Below are 15917 nucleotides of genomic sequence, written 5' to 3' on the forward strand. Positions count from 1 at the left end.
TTTAAGGCTGATGTCAGGCACATTATACGTGCGCTTAATTTATTTGACCTTGTAGCTGGCCTAAAAGTAAATTTTAGTAAATCAAATCTTTGCCTCTCCGTGAGTGCGATTGGCATAGTATCCTGTGGCCTAGGCCTGTGCTATCTGCGGATCATGTGGTGCGCCATTTGGGCTATCCCATGGGTGGCATATTTCTCTGCCACAAGAGAGACTTTGGGTCCTACAAAAGCTATTTCATAAATTACATATTGGAAGTTATTAACTTGGCCATTGCATGTTCGCCTTCAAATTGTACAGTCTATACTCATAGCTTGTGTGCAGTTTTATTTGCCTCTTATTCCCTCGCCTTCTCGAGATATTCAAAAGTTCATCACTAGGTTATGGAATGCTGTGTATCAAGCATGATCAGGATGCGTCAATTTTACGAGCAAAAACCTATGAGCAAATTTATCCGAGCGTGTTTTTCAAGAGATTTAAACAATTCTGTTTCATGAGGAAACATGGTTTTTACACTTTTATTTTCACTACAACTAGATCCCTTTATCATAAAATATATAGACTAGTCACTCATTCATTTTTACATAACATAAAATTTCTTATTCATAGACATCCCTTTGTACCCCTGTTATTACCTTTAAAAAGTGTTGAAAATTAATTCCTTTAAGAAACATCCCTCATAATCACTCTCAATGTAATAATATTATACATATATAATTACTTATTAAACACATTTATATCAATATGACGAGCTTTCTAATGTTTTTATAGCATAAATAACAAGATATTTATGGATATTTTCTAAAGAAGTTTAAATTACTATAAATAAGTATTAACTTGGGCTTATATATCACTCTCATAAAATACATGCAATACTTAATACTATATATCCAAGATTTTCCCAAATATAACTCCATAAATGTGCTCAAATGGGGTTTTTCGATCAATTTGAGTGGTTGAATGACTATATTTGGACATTGGATTAATGAAAGTTATGTCACTTTTAAAAGTGTCATCCCTTGGAAGACCTACTTCAAAGGGGTTTCGCTGGCGAAACTACCTTGATGGCTTACTTCAATGAGGTTTCTTTGGAAAAACCCTCCATGAAGATAGGTTGAGAGAGGGTTTTCAATGTCACCCCCTAAAATTGTAAGAAGGATCATAAGGGAATTTTCACAGAGAAGTCTACTCTAATGTGGGTTTCTTCAAAAGCTGTCCCATTATGTTATTCACCATTCCCAAAGATTCATGTAAAGATTTCTGTTTAAAATAGGGACTGCTATAATACTTTGCATATTTCTAAGTGAAACTATGTTTTCTTCCAATCCACTTTTGCCATATTTTGACATAGTTGGAAGCTTTTTTTTTCCCTTTGCTCGGACGCTCGGAAGATTTCGCTCGGATGCTCGGAAAATTTCGCTCGGAAAATAGTCATCCCCAGCATGATCATAAGGCACTTTGCCTTCTCAAATGCAAATATGTTTGCTCGCCCTAGCTGCATGGAGGTCTAAACATTCTGCATCTTAACACTCATTTGCTTGCCCGCAACGCTACACTTTTGACCACTTTTTTGAAGTAGGGCAGCCGTGGACTCTTATGCTCTCGTCTCTCCGTCCATAAGCTTTCAGCCATTGGATTCCAATTATTTCTGATGTGATCTTTGGACACTTTCAGGGTCGTATTCCTAGATGCCCTTTCTCTTCTAGGCTGATTCATGATTGGCAACAGCTTCTTGTTTATTTACACTGGTCTAGTCGACCACCAGATCTTGGTAATACCCTTCGATTGCAGATCCTTCACTGGAGCCGTCTCTTTCCACATCCTTGAGCTCGCTTACAGCCTCAAATGACATAAATTCTGCATCGGTTGGGGATTTCTACAGTTGTTGATGTTGTGGATGATCAAGGTTACACCCTTTCCTTTTCCTAGGCCACACGGCATTATTGCTTGGGGTTGCATCATAGCACATTATTACTACTTTATTGCAACCTTTTCAGCCTATTTTCCGATCTTCCATTGATAGATTGGAGGTTTGATCGCCAGCTTCCAAGTTATTCTTTTTTTTCATTTGCGCCAAGAAAGTCTATCACGTATTGCTTCCACATCCTTGGATTAGGGAGCATGGAAATCATTTCTAGCATCTGAATAAGTTAGTTTCTAGGTGGAAAATTTATCATTGCCACATCTGGAGTAGTAAGCTCCCTCTCAAGCAGCTTGTTTTGCTTTGGCGTTGTTTGGTTGTGGCTTTACCAGTGGATCTTCTTGGATAGGCATATTGCTTCTTCGGCTTGCCCTACTTGTTTTCATCCGCCTGAGATGGTCTTAAAACTTTTTAGGACCTGTCCCGTGGCTCGTGACTTTCTCTTTAGATTGATGACAGGACTACAAGCTCGCTTTCCCTCCGTTTCTTTTGGCAAGCAGTTTGGTTATTTGGCAAACATGCTCCAATGCTAGAATATGATTACCTTTTATCCTAGTGCCGCTATTGGGCTCTCTAGTCGTTCTACCGTGCTCGTACTATTCGATTGTATGAGCACTCTTTTGCGGAGGCGTTTGCCTATTTTCATGCTACCTTGTTTCAGTCTCTTCAAGATGCTCTTTCCTATGGAGACCTTCCTCAGGTCCAGCTGGAAGTCTTTTATTACTGTTTGTGATTTCGACTCTCAAGTAGTAGCTGTCCTACTTTGGACAGCTATGAATGTACATTTTCATGAATGAAATCTCTCCTTTACAAAAAAAATTGTGTGTGTGTGTAGATAGACAGACAGACAAACAGATAGATAGATCCACACACCTACCCTCACAAGACTAGAATATATCCAAATGGGAAAATAACACAACCCACCCTTTAAGGCAACATCAAAGAAATTGAGCTTCCCTCTAGAAAATAGCTAGTAAAATCAGTAGTTTGCCGATGATACAAACTTAACTCCTAGAGACACTGCTCATGATGTCCATAGAGTAATACATTGTGTTAATATTTTCTACAGGGAATTTAGGTTAGGATAAATTTAAGTTTCTCATTTTGTTGGGGATCAAGAGTTTTTAAAATAGATTGGTTGTCACAAGATTCCTAAGGGCTCTATGTTTAGACTCTTGGGTATTCCAATGGGTTTTGAGGTTTCCATGAAGGATAGTGGCAATGGTTTCTGGAGAGGTTCATAAAAAAGCTTGGTATGTGCAAAGGTTTTCAAGCAAACCTGGCTGGTAGAAGGATGGTTTGAAATCAAATAAGGTAGTTGCCAGGGCATAGACACCCACAGCAATTGGCCACCACTTAGACCAAAATTCTTATTGAACTTGCATGTCCACTAGGGTGACAGAAAAGCATACCTTCATAAGACTAGAATATATGTAGTCTTACAAATCAACTTTTTTTATAGCATACCTTCATAAGAGGGGGCTGAGAGGCTGAGTGACTGAGTGGAAGGGGGTGGAGAGTGGTTGGAGAGGGCTTAATCCCCCCATCGGCACCAAAACGATGCTCCCGCGCAACCCTAAACCTCAAACACTAGAGACCCAGCTCTGAAAGCATTCCGGTCGCGATCCAGGAACGTTTGGGAACGTTTCCCAGGCGTTCCCACTTCTGGGAACGTTCCCAAGCGTTCCCAGACGTTCCCGCACTGCCATCCACTTGGGAACGGCGTTCCCATGTTCCAGGAAGACGGAATGCCATTCCCTAGTAACTATGGTGTTTGGTAGGGGCCCTACTCATAGGTTCCCTATTGGCTGCTCGCTGTATTGCTCCTTTGTTCTGTCCTACTTGTTCGCATCCACGGGAGACTGTACTTCATCTCTTTTGGACCTATCGTACTACTTGAGATTTTCTTTTCAGGCTGCAGACAACTCTTCATACTCATTTTCTTGGGATTACCTTTGGCAAGCTAGTTGTCGGGGCATATGCACGCTCAAAAAACAATTCATTGAAGCACAGCAACAACTTGCCACCACTCTGATGAAAATTCTTATCAAACTTGCATGTTCGCTAAGGTGAAAAAATAATATACCTTCATGAGACTAGAATATATTCAATCTTACAATTAAAATAATTTATAGAATCGCAAGGTAGCTGCCAAGGCATAGACACCCTCATAAGATAAATCAGTGAAGCACAACAGCTGGCCACCACAGGGTTAATTCCAAAACAAATAGGCCAAGTAGGCTATAGACATGAATTACCATAGGGTTGCAAGGCGTGTTTCATATTTTATTATAAAAAATATTTTTGCAACCTACGGATTCATTAATTGATTGTATTGTTATGTTATAGAAGTTAGGAGAGAATGTTGAACTGAATCTGATAAGAATCCACAACCACAAAGAAATGCAAGCTCAAAATGGTGTTGCAAAGAGGAAAAACAAATCACTTATGGAGGTGGCCAGGTATATGCTCAAGCACAAGCAGCGTCCAAGGTGTTTTGGGAAAAGGTCTACAGCCACATATATATAAATTAAATATACTATAATTGTAGGCTATCTCATGGGCTATCCATAGATGCCATGTATACCTTGGTATGAGCCTTGTAGGCCTAGTTATAGTCAGTTAGGACTATTGGTACAGTTACTTTATGTACCATCTAAGTCAATTAGGACATTTAGTCCAATTAGGGCAGTTAGCCCTAGGGTTTTGTTATGTTGGCTCTCCCTTCAGCCTCCACACTTCAGTTTTGTAGCAATCTATTACAGCATCTCGTTTCTCTCCATTGTGCTTCCATTTTTTAGCTTTCATTGCTTTCAATACCCAACAACAATAGCATTAGTCAATACTTCTAAGGCCAATCGATTTAGGGTCTTTGGATCCGTGGCATATGCTTTGGTTCTAGAAAAGCAGAGGTCAAAGCTTGACGAAAGGGACTCAAATGCACTTTTGTTCATTAAAGTATTGAGAGCAAGAATCCCAGAACCAGAAACTCATCATAAGAAAGGATATTTGCATTCAATGAGAATGAGAGCATGATGCCTAACATACTTGGGATGCCACTTGATAATGATATTCATCTGAATGTGATTCTATTTGAGCCAAGTGAGTTGCCACATCATAAGGTAGATCCTCCTGCCACACAAGTGTCTAAAGAACCACCTGCTGCCTCAAATGCTTCTAATGAGCTGTCACATGACGAGTTAGTTTCAAATACTGGAGTTGGACAGCCCATTCTGTATCAACGGCATGGGATACAAAGAGCAGATGGTACAGCCAGTAAACCACTACTAGCCCACCATCCGTGATGCACAAGGTCAGCCGTCTTTAGGGAGAACAAGGCCAAGCACAAGGCAAACTAATGTTGACGTCAATTCTGCATTGATACACCCCAATTATTTAAGGAAGTACAAGGACATTCATTATTGTTAAAAGCCACAGAATCTGAAATTAGGGTTGCTGAGTCAATTTATGCATTGTGTCCGAGTCACACATTGGAACGCAGTCAACACGATATGTACATGGTTTACTCCCACCTTTGGTTTGTATTACGCTCAAGCTTGTGACATTGACCTTCATGGGTACATAGTCTCTCATTGGTCATAGTCAAAAGTTTGCTCATAGCCTCAATATTGATGACAAATAATCCACGTCTGACTATTGTTTCTCATTGGGCTCAGCTTGCATTTCATGGCTCAGTCAATCGAGAGTCTCAGCAAACAAAGCCACTATGGGAGTTAATGCATGATCTGCATCATTCACGGGACAGTGAGGCCACTCCCACTTACTATGACAATTAGAGTTGCATCAACATTGCAAACAATCATGTCTTTCATGCCTATCACTTGAAGCAAATTGAAAATCATCATCACTACATTCAGGGTTGTATTGAGGATGGCTTCATTGACCACAGTATTAGACAAGAAGCCAACTAGATGAATGTATTGCCAAGAAATCTGAGCCTTGGAACTCTCATCTCCAAGTTCACAAAAGAGTGATCTTGTTAGTTAACTCTGGTTTGACCATAAAACGTTCACGTCTTCCTTGAGTTTTCTTAACTTCAGTTGCTTTCATTCTTTCATGATGAACTTGTGCAACCAATCCTTTTTTTTTTTAATAAAAAGGGTCCTTCAGCCAAAAAAAAAAAGGTGAACATCCACCCAAGTCACCCTCAAAAGTTAATCTTAGCCCCTTGAATACACTATAAATCAAAATGAAGCCTTGGGACTTTACTTTTAAACATATCTGTTTCCAACTAGATAACTTAACCCCAATTATTGTAAAGGTGGCATGCTATCAAGCACACTATTGTGAAAAATTTCTTGCATTAAGATATAATCTAGGGTACCATTGATAGCATGTGCCTTTACTATAAAAAAGTGTGTAGCAATAGAAGATAAATCAAAAGAGAGATTACCGACATGCTGTCCTTTTCAAGCTCATCAGTAACTTCGCTCAAGAAATCAACAGTGAATATGTGCATGCAAACCTGACATCAGAAACAGGGCCAACACTTTAAAAAACTTAAAACACTTGACCTTTTGTAAACTGTATGCATGCAATCCGTGGTCATCCCAGAAAATGTAACCAAAGTTCTCTGTGGATTGACAAAGCTATGAGCTTTCTCATCTAAACCAGCAAACTATTGCATCTAATTTAAAACATTCAGTCCCAAAGGTTTCACAAACAAAAAAAATTCAATCCATACCTGCTTAAACTCAACATCATAAACTCTTCACTCATCCAAACAGGTTTAAATCATCCCAAAACAGAAACAAAATCTCTCTAAATAAACTAAGCTCTATCAAGCCACAAAGCAAAATAACCTAGAGCACAAACATCACCACCTTTATAGAGAAAAAAATAAAACACCTAATTCCCTTCATGACTCTGCTGCGGCTCAGCTTGTTTATGAGGTTATGTATGAAGGGTTTGAAGACACCTACAAAGGTTGGAAAGATCCACTTCCCACCACTGGCATTATGGTGGAAGTGGATGCTATATTTGATCCAGTTAAGGAGTATGCAAAGCATGCCATTATAATTTTCTTCCGAGGACAGATGCCTGCTGCAGCAGATGTTGGGAATTGGTTGACTCGAACCATGGGTGGTTCTTATGTCAAAAAAGTTCATTATGCAGCGAGGGGCTTTTTTGAGATCATCATGGCTGATGAGGAGCACCATAAGGTTTTGCTGGAGCACTCTCCTCTCTTCTATGGCCAGCAGGTGGTCCATGTCCTGCCTTGGTCTCCCACCCAAGATTATCAGGCATTGATTTGACATCGTTGCCCTATTTGGGTAGAAGTTGTGGATTTTCCTCAATGCTTGTCTTCTCTTCTACCTAAAATTGCAGCTTCCCTCGGTAAGGTGGTATGTTCACTGCGACCCAATGGAAATTCGAATCGCTTCTGCATTTTGTGGGATACGGATCATCCCACTCCAGCTTCATATTCGGTTACTGTGAATAATGTTTCCATGGGGAGTGCCTTTTACAAGCTCAAGTGGGGGTTGTTTGCAGGTGCTTGCTTTGAATGCAAGCAATTTGGGCACATGGCTTCACAATGCCCTTCCCGAGCTCCACGGATGCCAATGCAAGCAGAAATGGTTCAGCCTTTGAACTGCAAATGCCTCTTTTGTGGTAAAAAACAACGGGGTCAAACAGTTTTTCTCTGTTCAAGACAAAGGCAAAGCCCCGGCTATCTCAAATGGTGCATCGCAAACACCTGCTGAAAACTCTGGTGTTGGCTTGACCTGGGCTGCTGTGACTGCAAATCGGACCTTGTTTCCTGAAGAAGAAGTTACTGCACTTTTATCCTCTCCTCAAGCTGATGCTTCATCCAGGGCAGAGGCCCAGACATTGAGGTGGAAATGCAAACGTAGACAGCCCGTTAGTTGCTGTACATACCTGTCTCATAACTGTAAATATGCTTGATCATCTGAAGTGTGTTACTCTTAATGTACAGGGAATGTGTGATCGTCGCAAATGGAAACTGGTCTGGATGTATATCAGGCAATTGCAGCCTGATATAGTTGCTTTGCAAGAGCATAATCAGCATATGTATGCTGGTCAGATAGGCCATTTTGCTGGTTATGATATCTTCTATGCTGGAGAGCAGTTCTTTTCTGGTGTGGCTTTTTTGGTAAAGCACGACCTTCAACCCGTTGTGGCTCTCAATGATCGCCATGGTAGATGGATTAATGTTTAATTTTTGAATTTGCATCAGTTTATGCCCTTCAATCTTCTCGTGATAGAGCTTTTTAAAGAAAAAGTGATATATTCCATTCAAAACGAATCATACAACAGGTGGGAGAGAAAGTACTCTATCCCTAGCCTCAACAATGTGGCTAAAAAGCCATGATGGTGGTCTAAAATGCCACGACATCCCAAAAGGGGTCAAATGAAAAAATAATGAGCAGTCCCATGTCCTCATGAAGGATAACAATCTCCCACGAGCTGCCAAAGAGGTGCCTGTACACCGCTCCCACTGACTCCTGAGAGTGAAGATAATCTCCGCCCAAATGGAAGCGAGAGTGTCAGCCTTCATGCATAAATGGCCCCCAAGGACAAAAGAACATCGCGAACACCATATCCGCCATAGGGTAATGCTGGAAATCACCTCCCACGCTGACCCTGCAGGTGAAGTAGGCATGGAATCCTAAGCTGGTACAGGTACCAAAACTAAATCCTGCGGCTCCATGATGCTGACCTATGTGGGACCCTGTCTCTGGCGACGCCGCATGAAGAAACCGTGATCTCCTGGCTCTGACTCAAAGAAAGCAAAGGCTTCAGATCCTCTCCCCCAAAGGGCAGCGCTCCATGTCATCAGAAAGGACTCGGATGTAACATATGAGAACAACCTGAAGATACCTGTCCATACCACTCTAGAGCTGGGGCAGCTCCATAAACAATGCTTACTAGATTTCTCTGCAAGCTGACAACGCATACACAAGGAGGGTCTACCCATCTGCTGAAGCCAAGTACCCACAGGATACCCCTATGTATAGTGAGCCAAGGAAAGTAGGAGACTTTCCTAGCTCTACTGATGCCCCAAAAGTGAGTCCAGTAGCTCAGCAAGAGCTCTGCAGTAAGTCCCTGTGCGTGCCAATGCTGTGAGGCAGATGGTAGGTGATGAGAGTCTCTCTGCTGAAGCCTGTAACCTGCCCTCGTAGAGTACTGGAAAAAGGAAAGAGGACGAACGCCTACCACCGAAGCAAGCCACGCCCACTCACCTGGGTCCCAGTGAAGCTCCGCAAGAGGTCGACCCTGAAAAATCCAAAGTCTCCATCTAGGATCCTCTGCAATGGTCAACCTGGAAGGATTTGTGGCCCATTCCTTACCCAGGCAACCAATGACCCTGACTCTCAGCCAAAGAGCTCCTGTCAATCCAGGGGCTGAGTGGGATACAATCTGTGAGAGGAGTCCGTCTCAAAATAAGTAAACGGTGCCGGTCCTAAACAAACTCCAATGCATAGCCCTGCCTCACTAAAACAACCTGACCAAGTAGAGATGGGATGAACATAGGTTGGATCTGTAAGCATATCCCTCCACTCCTGAATAGCTCTCATGATCAGTAATCTGGTGGCAGCAATCTGTCCAAGTGGCCCGTGTCTATCTCTGATCTCCTCCTCTGACATCTCCACACCTCCCCTGAACCAATCTCCGACTGTCACAATCCCCTGAGCATGCCATCTAGCCAAGGGAGTCCTAAGTTCTGTACCAGGGGAAGATCCCTGATACCGAACCAGGGGGTTATGATAAAGTGGCTGTCGGGCAATATCCTCTCTGGAAGAGGGAACTGCTCTGATGAGGTGCTATCGAAAATTATCCCAAATCTGAATAAGCCTTTTCACTAGTGGTGAGGAAGGCTAAGAATGTTGGTCCGTCAAGAAGATCCAACTGACACTACCTGCCCACTGGCCTGCTGCTCTGGGGGTGCACTGGGGAATCCCATGCAGCAGGAGCTGCTTCCACGGCTGATCTCCTGGAGTCAAACCTCTAACAAGAAGTTTGACTAAAAGGGCTCTGCTCTGCATCTCAGGATCAAGAACCCCAGGTCCTCCCTGCGAGGAGGGTAAAGTGATAGTATCCCATGAAACCCTGGCCCTAGTGTCCTCAGAACCGTCGCCACCACTCCACAGAAAGTTCCGGAGCAATCTCCTCACCTGACGGATCGAGTCAGCATGAAAGCACCAACATGACGCAACGTACCACATAGTTGCTAGTAGAACCTGGTTGAGTACCAGCGCTCTTCCGGCCAAAGAAAGTCTAGCCGTACTCCAGTAGGCTAGCTTTCTATGGATGCTCTCAAGAACTGGGGCAAACTGCTGCGTCGGGGACACCTCAATGCCAACCTTGAAGCCTAGATATCTCGTGAAGGTGCCTCTGGGAATCCATACAAAGCCTCTGTCTCCTCCCCATGCTAGGGTATCCTGTTGAGCTCCAGTCCAGATGCCTTTTGATTTGTTCCAATTAACAAGTCCCCCTGAGGCTAGGCAAAACTTGTCAATTGAATCCGCAGCAGTAGCAAGACTATATGCATCTCCTCTGACTGTCAGTGCCGTGTCGTCAGCAAACTCAGTGTCCAAAAGCTCCTGCTCCTGCCGGATAGGCAGATGGAGGCCCAAAGTGCCATGACTGGTAGCCTGCATAAAGTATCCCATAGCCTCCGCTACGAAAAGGAAAAGGTAAGGTGCAAGCGGGCATCCCTGTCGTACCGATCTGGATAGCTGAAAAGCCGGTCCTCTGCCTCCACAGACCACCATCCTGCTAGAAGAGTAGGAGTAAAGTGAGGAGACCCAAGAAATCCATCTATCACTGAAGCCTAGCCTCCTCATAGTGCCCTCCAAGAAACCCCAGTCCACCCTATCATAAGCCTTCTCAAAATCGAGAAGAAGAACTGCAATCTCCTGCTGACTCTCCTTCGCCCAGTGAGTGGCCTCCCAAAAAGTGAAGATGTTATCCAAGATACTCCGATCTTAGACAAATCCTGTCTGAGTAGCTCTAATGATATCTGGCAGCAGCTTTAGGCGAAGAGCCAAGGTCTTCGCTAGGATCTTGTAGGCTGTCCCTAGAAGTGTAATGGGTCTCCAATTACGTAGGACTGTCTTGTCTCCCCCTTTCGGGATGAGACAAATCATACCTGTGCATAATGTCTTGCCCAAAGATCCTGTATCGAGAGCCTCTAAAAAGGCAGAGAGTAGATGAGGCCCAATCGTATCCCAAAGAAGTGGCGACAAACCGTCCTCCCCCGGGCATCTGTCTCTGGGCAGCTCATGTAACGCGTCCGTGATCTCCAGGAGTGATAGTGGGCTATCCAAAACATGACTCATCCTGTCTGAGACCATCAGAGGGACATGGCTCCAAATCTCCTCTCTAGCTCTGATCATCTCCTCGGTGACTGGATCGGCGGTGTAAAGAGTGGAATAGAAATCAGAAGTGATCTCAACAAGACGGCGAGGGTCCGTCTGAAGAGACCCGGCCTCATCCACAAGTCTGCGAAGACTGTCCAAAGAGTATCTCTGACCCACTGCCCTGAAGAACTCTCTAGAGCATCTATTCCCCTTCTGAATCCAGAAAGTCGGCTGGGGGTAAAACCTAAACTGGGCCCTCCTGCCCTGAATCTCCTCTAGTCTCTCCTGAGCCTCCGAAAGCTGCCCTCTGATGAAAAGAGAATGAGGAAAACTCTAAATCAATCTCTGAAGTCTGGATACCTCTGCTCTTGCGTTCCCATCTCTGATTCTAAGTTTTTCCTTCTCCTCTTTTGCCCTCAACTGGCAGGCCATGCTGACTCTAGCCAAAGCCCCCTCTACCCACATCAACCAACCCTGATCCATAGGAGTGTCCTCTGACAACCAAGCCTCTCTCAACCGTTCCACGAACTCTCTGTCCTAAAAACAAAGTCCGGAACTCTCACAGAGCCTGTGCTCTCCAATCGAGAGGTAGGAAGAATCTATAATAGGACTGGAGCTTTGATCTGGGCTGCTATGCATACTTATCCATGGCGACAACATGCCTTCATTTGTGGTGACTTTAATAATGCCCCTCAATCGGGTGACAACACCTCAAGCCACACTCATATGTTGGCTTCTGAAACACAGGCATGGTCTGATTTTTTGCTTTAGTTGTGCCTAGTTGATCTCTAGAAGGAATTACAGCCCATGCTTCCGGGCTATACCTTTCAGCATAATGCTCAATCTTCTTATCGGGCACGCTTGGACAGATGGTATCAGATTGATCCACAGCATTGTGATGCCTTTACTTGTCAAATTTGGGTTAATCATGCTTTCACACATTCGGATCATGCTCCTCTTTGGTTGAGGCTTTCCTTACATGAATTTCCCATTGACAGATTGCCTTGTCGAAGGCTTTTGCTGATTAATAATAGTTATCTAGAGCATGCTGACTTTAAAGCCTTGGTCTCAGATGCTATTCAGCCTCTTGGTGATTGGAGGCCAATCACGCTCATGCCAGTCATTTACAAGATCATTGCCAAAATGGTGGTTGATCGGATTAAAGGTTATTTGCATGATGGGTTGCATCCCTCCCAATATGTGGCTTTGTTCCACGTCGCCATATCACAGATAACATTGCCAATGCTTGTATTGGGATTGAATATGCCAAATACACACAGCAAGATGTGCTACTCTTGCAGGTAGATATTGCAAAAGCCTTTGACACAATTCAATGGGATTTCATCTCACAAACAATGCGAGCTTTGGGGTTCTGACAAAAAATGGAGCACGTTATTTACTGGCTTTACAGAGATAGCAATGCGGCTTGCATTCTTTCTGGGGATATCTCTGATGAGTGGACTCTTCGTTGTTCGGTCCGCCAGGGGTGCCCTCTCAGTGCTTTACTGTATGCCATTGCTACGCATCTTATGTTGCAATATATTGATCATCTTGTGGCTACAGGATCACTTCATGGCTTGGAATTTGATGCTAATCGCAGCATGGTTGCTCAAGCTTATGCTGATGATTCTTTCTTTACCCTGAAGAATACGCCCCATGATCTTGGTGCCTTGATGCACGCCCTCTCTGTTTATGGTTTGGCAGCTGGTCTTCATGTTAATTTTCAGAAGTCTAAGCTGCTCCCTTTGCATTCCAAAGATTGGCATAGTCTATTATGGCCTTGGGATATCATTCCACCCACTCAGTTTGTTCGTCATCTTGGTTACCCTTTGGAGTGGGAACTCACTTGCCAACAACAAACTGATTGGGTTTTGGCTAAGCTTCAAAAAAAGATTGAGTATTGGAAACTGGCAACTTGGCCTTTGCACGTTCGTCTTCGAATAGTGCAGTCCATCCTTGTGGCATATATATTCAATTTTACTTGCCATTGATCATGTTCACTAAGGCAGATCTTACATCTTTCATGTCTGTCTTTATGGAAATCTTCTGGCGATCCAAACATGGCAGAAAAAGTCTCAGGATGCTTTCGATGCATCACATTTGTTCTCCCAAGATGCATGGTGGGTTGAACATCACGGATATTCATGTGCATATTCTTGCCCACAGGGGGAAAATGTTGCTACAATTTCTGCAAAAGGTGATCAGCCTTGGGCTCTTATGATTAGGACTCTGGTCACTCATATCAGTATTTTTGCGTTTGGTCATTGGTAACTTGATCACTGGGATTTCTTTTTTGGCTGCACTGATGGCACTTTGCCTAGCTACCCTTTTGTCTCCCGCTTGCTTCTTGACTGGAAGCATGTTCTTTCTCATCTGGAATGGAATGGAAAGGACGGCAATCTTTGCTTGGGAATTCTTTGAGAGCTGAAAGCATTCACTGGTCGAAAGTCTTTCAACCTCCCTTGGCTTTACAAGAACCTCGACGTTCCTACCTTGTCTCGTTTAAAGGCATCACCTCGGTTGCTGATGTTATAGATGATGCTGGTACTATGCTCCCCTTTTGTCTAGTAGCCACTACATATGGATTGGGCTCTCATTATCATCCTTTGTGGCGACAAATTACTTCTATGCTTTCGCCTTTTGTTCCGATTCCTCCTTTGGAACTCCAGGACCGGCTGGAAGATTGGACTTTGACTTCTCCACGGTCCTCTTCTCGTCCTTTGAGGCTATCTTAGATTACTGTACCTGCATTGTATAAAATCCTTTTGCCTCAACCTTGGGTTTCAGAGAGGTGTGATTATGTTTGGCGAATGCATCGCCCAGCCAAGTGGTGGAGAAAAAGATTACAGCAACTTTAGGCCTATAAAGTACCGCTTCGGCAACAAGTTTTCTTTTGGCGAGTTCTTTTGGGAGTGTTTCCATCTGGACAGCTATTAGCTCATCGACACATTGCTCCTGCACTTTGCCACAAATGTTCTGCTTCTTCGGAGACTGTGCCTCACTTGTTTTGGCATTGTCCGTGCTCTCGCAAGTTTTCGACAGTGCCTGGGAGCAAGATTCCCATCTGTTCCGTTTGGGAAATTCTTTTGGCTATTTGGGTTTCATCCATCTAGACCCGAGTTTCATCCTTTCTTCGTTTGGGTTCGCTACTGGGCACTATGGACTTTATGGACATATAGGAATTCTAAAGTCTTTGGTGATCCTACTTTCTCTCTATTTGGCTTTTTTAGGCGTTCTCTGCAGCAATCTTTCTTTGATTGCTTGTAGACCCGCTGCATAGACCATGAGGTCTTTTTGGCATATACTGAAATTTTCAGTTGATGTAATTGTAGCACCTTATTACTCATATAATATAATCAATCAAAGATTTCACCAAAAATGGTGAGTGTGTGTGTGTCTGTTGGGGGGAGGGGGGGTGTGCGTAAGGCCTGAACTTTTATAACGTATGAACAAATTACATAAGTCAAGATAAGATCCTGTAAAAGCCTCATATAAAACCATGCACAAAACAAATGAGGCTGTCGTAATAACCAATCCGGAGAGTAGAAGTGCCATGAAGGCCCTATTGCTATATATGTGACTCTCTCACAAAGGACGCTCTTCAAGTCCATGAGAGTGTGTACAATATCCTGTAAGGTCACTAACAGTAACTAAGAGAAGAGGCTAAGTCTAAGTCCCATCTGAACCCTCTATGCATCTAGATATCCAAATCAGCCATGCATTAAGACCCGCAATGTAATCCCAAGCCAAGTCTATAAAAGGAGAAAGAGGTCTGTGCAGAGATACAGGCACTACATCTAGAGCGATAAGCTGAGGGACTCCTAGTCGCATTGATCATCCAACAAGGATTTGGTAGCACAACCAAGAACTCAATGCTGCTTGTTGCTTACAATTAAACTTTCGATCTTTGTTTATAAATGTGTTCAAGTTTTACGATTGTCCAGTCTTTGCAATAAATAGCAAGAAAGAATCTTTGTTTCTAAATGTATTCAAGTTTTACTTGGGACCCATCCATAAGATTAAGTTATTGCTCAAACAATACACAAACGAAATGTATAAGTGTATTTGCTTAGCGTACCTACAAAACAATAGGATTTATAAATTGCTGACAAGCGACTTCATGTTTGTGATTGTGGCCGTTGTCAGGAATACAGTCAATAGTTGCAACACAAGTACACTGCATGGAAAGCCTCTAGTAGTTTCCAAACAGATTGGCTTGGTTTGGACACACAACAATCCAACAAGATCAGCATGAGCAGCCAGTTGTGAATGTTGGATTTGCACCTTCTGATATTTTATTGAAATAGATATGAATCAGTTGGGATCCAAGATTGAGAAGGAAATGCAGACATAGCAACATAAAACTTACGGAAAGATCGAGTGTGAATTTAATGATACATACATGTCTACTGCAAAACCTTGAGAATATCCGGAACAGTCCCTTCTCTTATATTGAATAATTCACCTTCTCATGTACCACGCCATATCATCTGAAAATATTTGCTCTATGAATGCATTTATTGCTTCTTTTCTGTCTGGAAGATCTCTTACCTTATTCCCTTCCACGGAATCCATCCTTTTTATTTGGTTCATGTTGTACCACTATTGACCTAATGCATTCCATTCTAAGGAAGAAACTCAATTTCAGACAA

General features: G+C 43.0%; 1 protein-coding gene across 7 annotated transcripts in view; it reads right to left on the minus strand.

Moving 5' to 3' along the window:
* The window catches only part of LOC147880866 (UDP-N-acetylglucosamine diphosphorylase 2-like), a 194721-nt gene that overhangs the window by 108714 nt on the left and 70090 nt on the right, over positions 1-15917 (minus strand). For all 7 annotated transcript variants that reach the window (XR_015540484.1, XR_015540483.1, XR_015540485.1 and 4 more), the window contains exon 12: positions 6337-6404. Coding sequence is in view for 3 of the 7 variants with exons in the window: in XM_087370043.1 (XP_087226169.1) it covers positions 6337-6404 (68 nt within the window). In the remaining 4 variants the exon portion in view is untranslated. The remainder of the gene's footprint in view (positions 1-6336; positions 6405-15917) is intronic.

This window comes from Dipteris shenzhenensis, chromosome 31 (assembly GCF_047967505.1).
Source record: "Dipteris shenzhenensis isolate YYH24624 ecotype China chromosome 31, Dip_SZ_1.0, whole genome shotgun sequence".
Lineage (NCBI taxonomy): Eukaryota > Viridiplantae > Streptophyta > Polypodiopsida > Gleicheniales > Dipteridaceae > Dipteris > Dipteris shenzhenensis.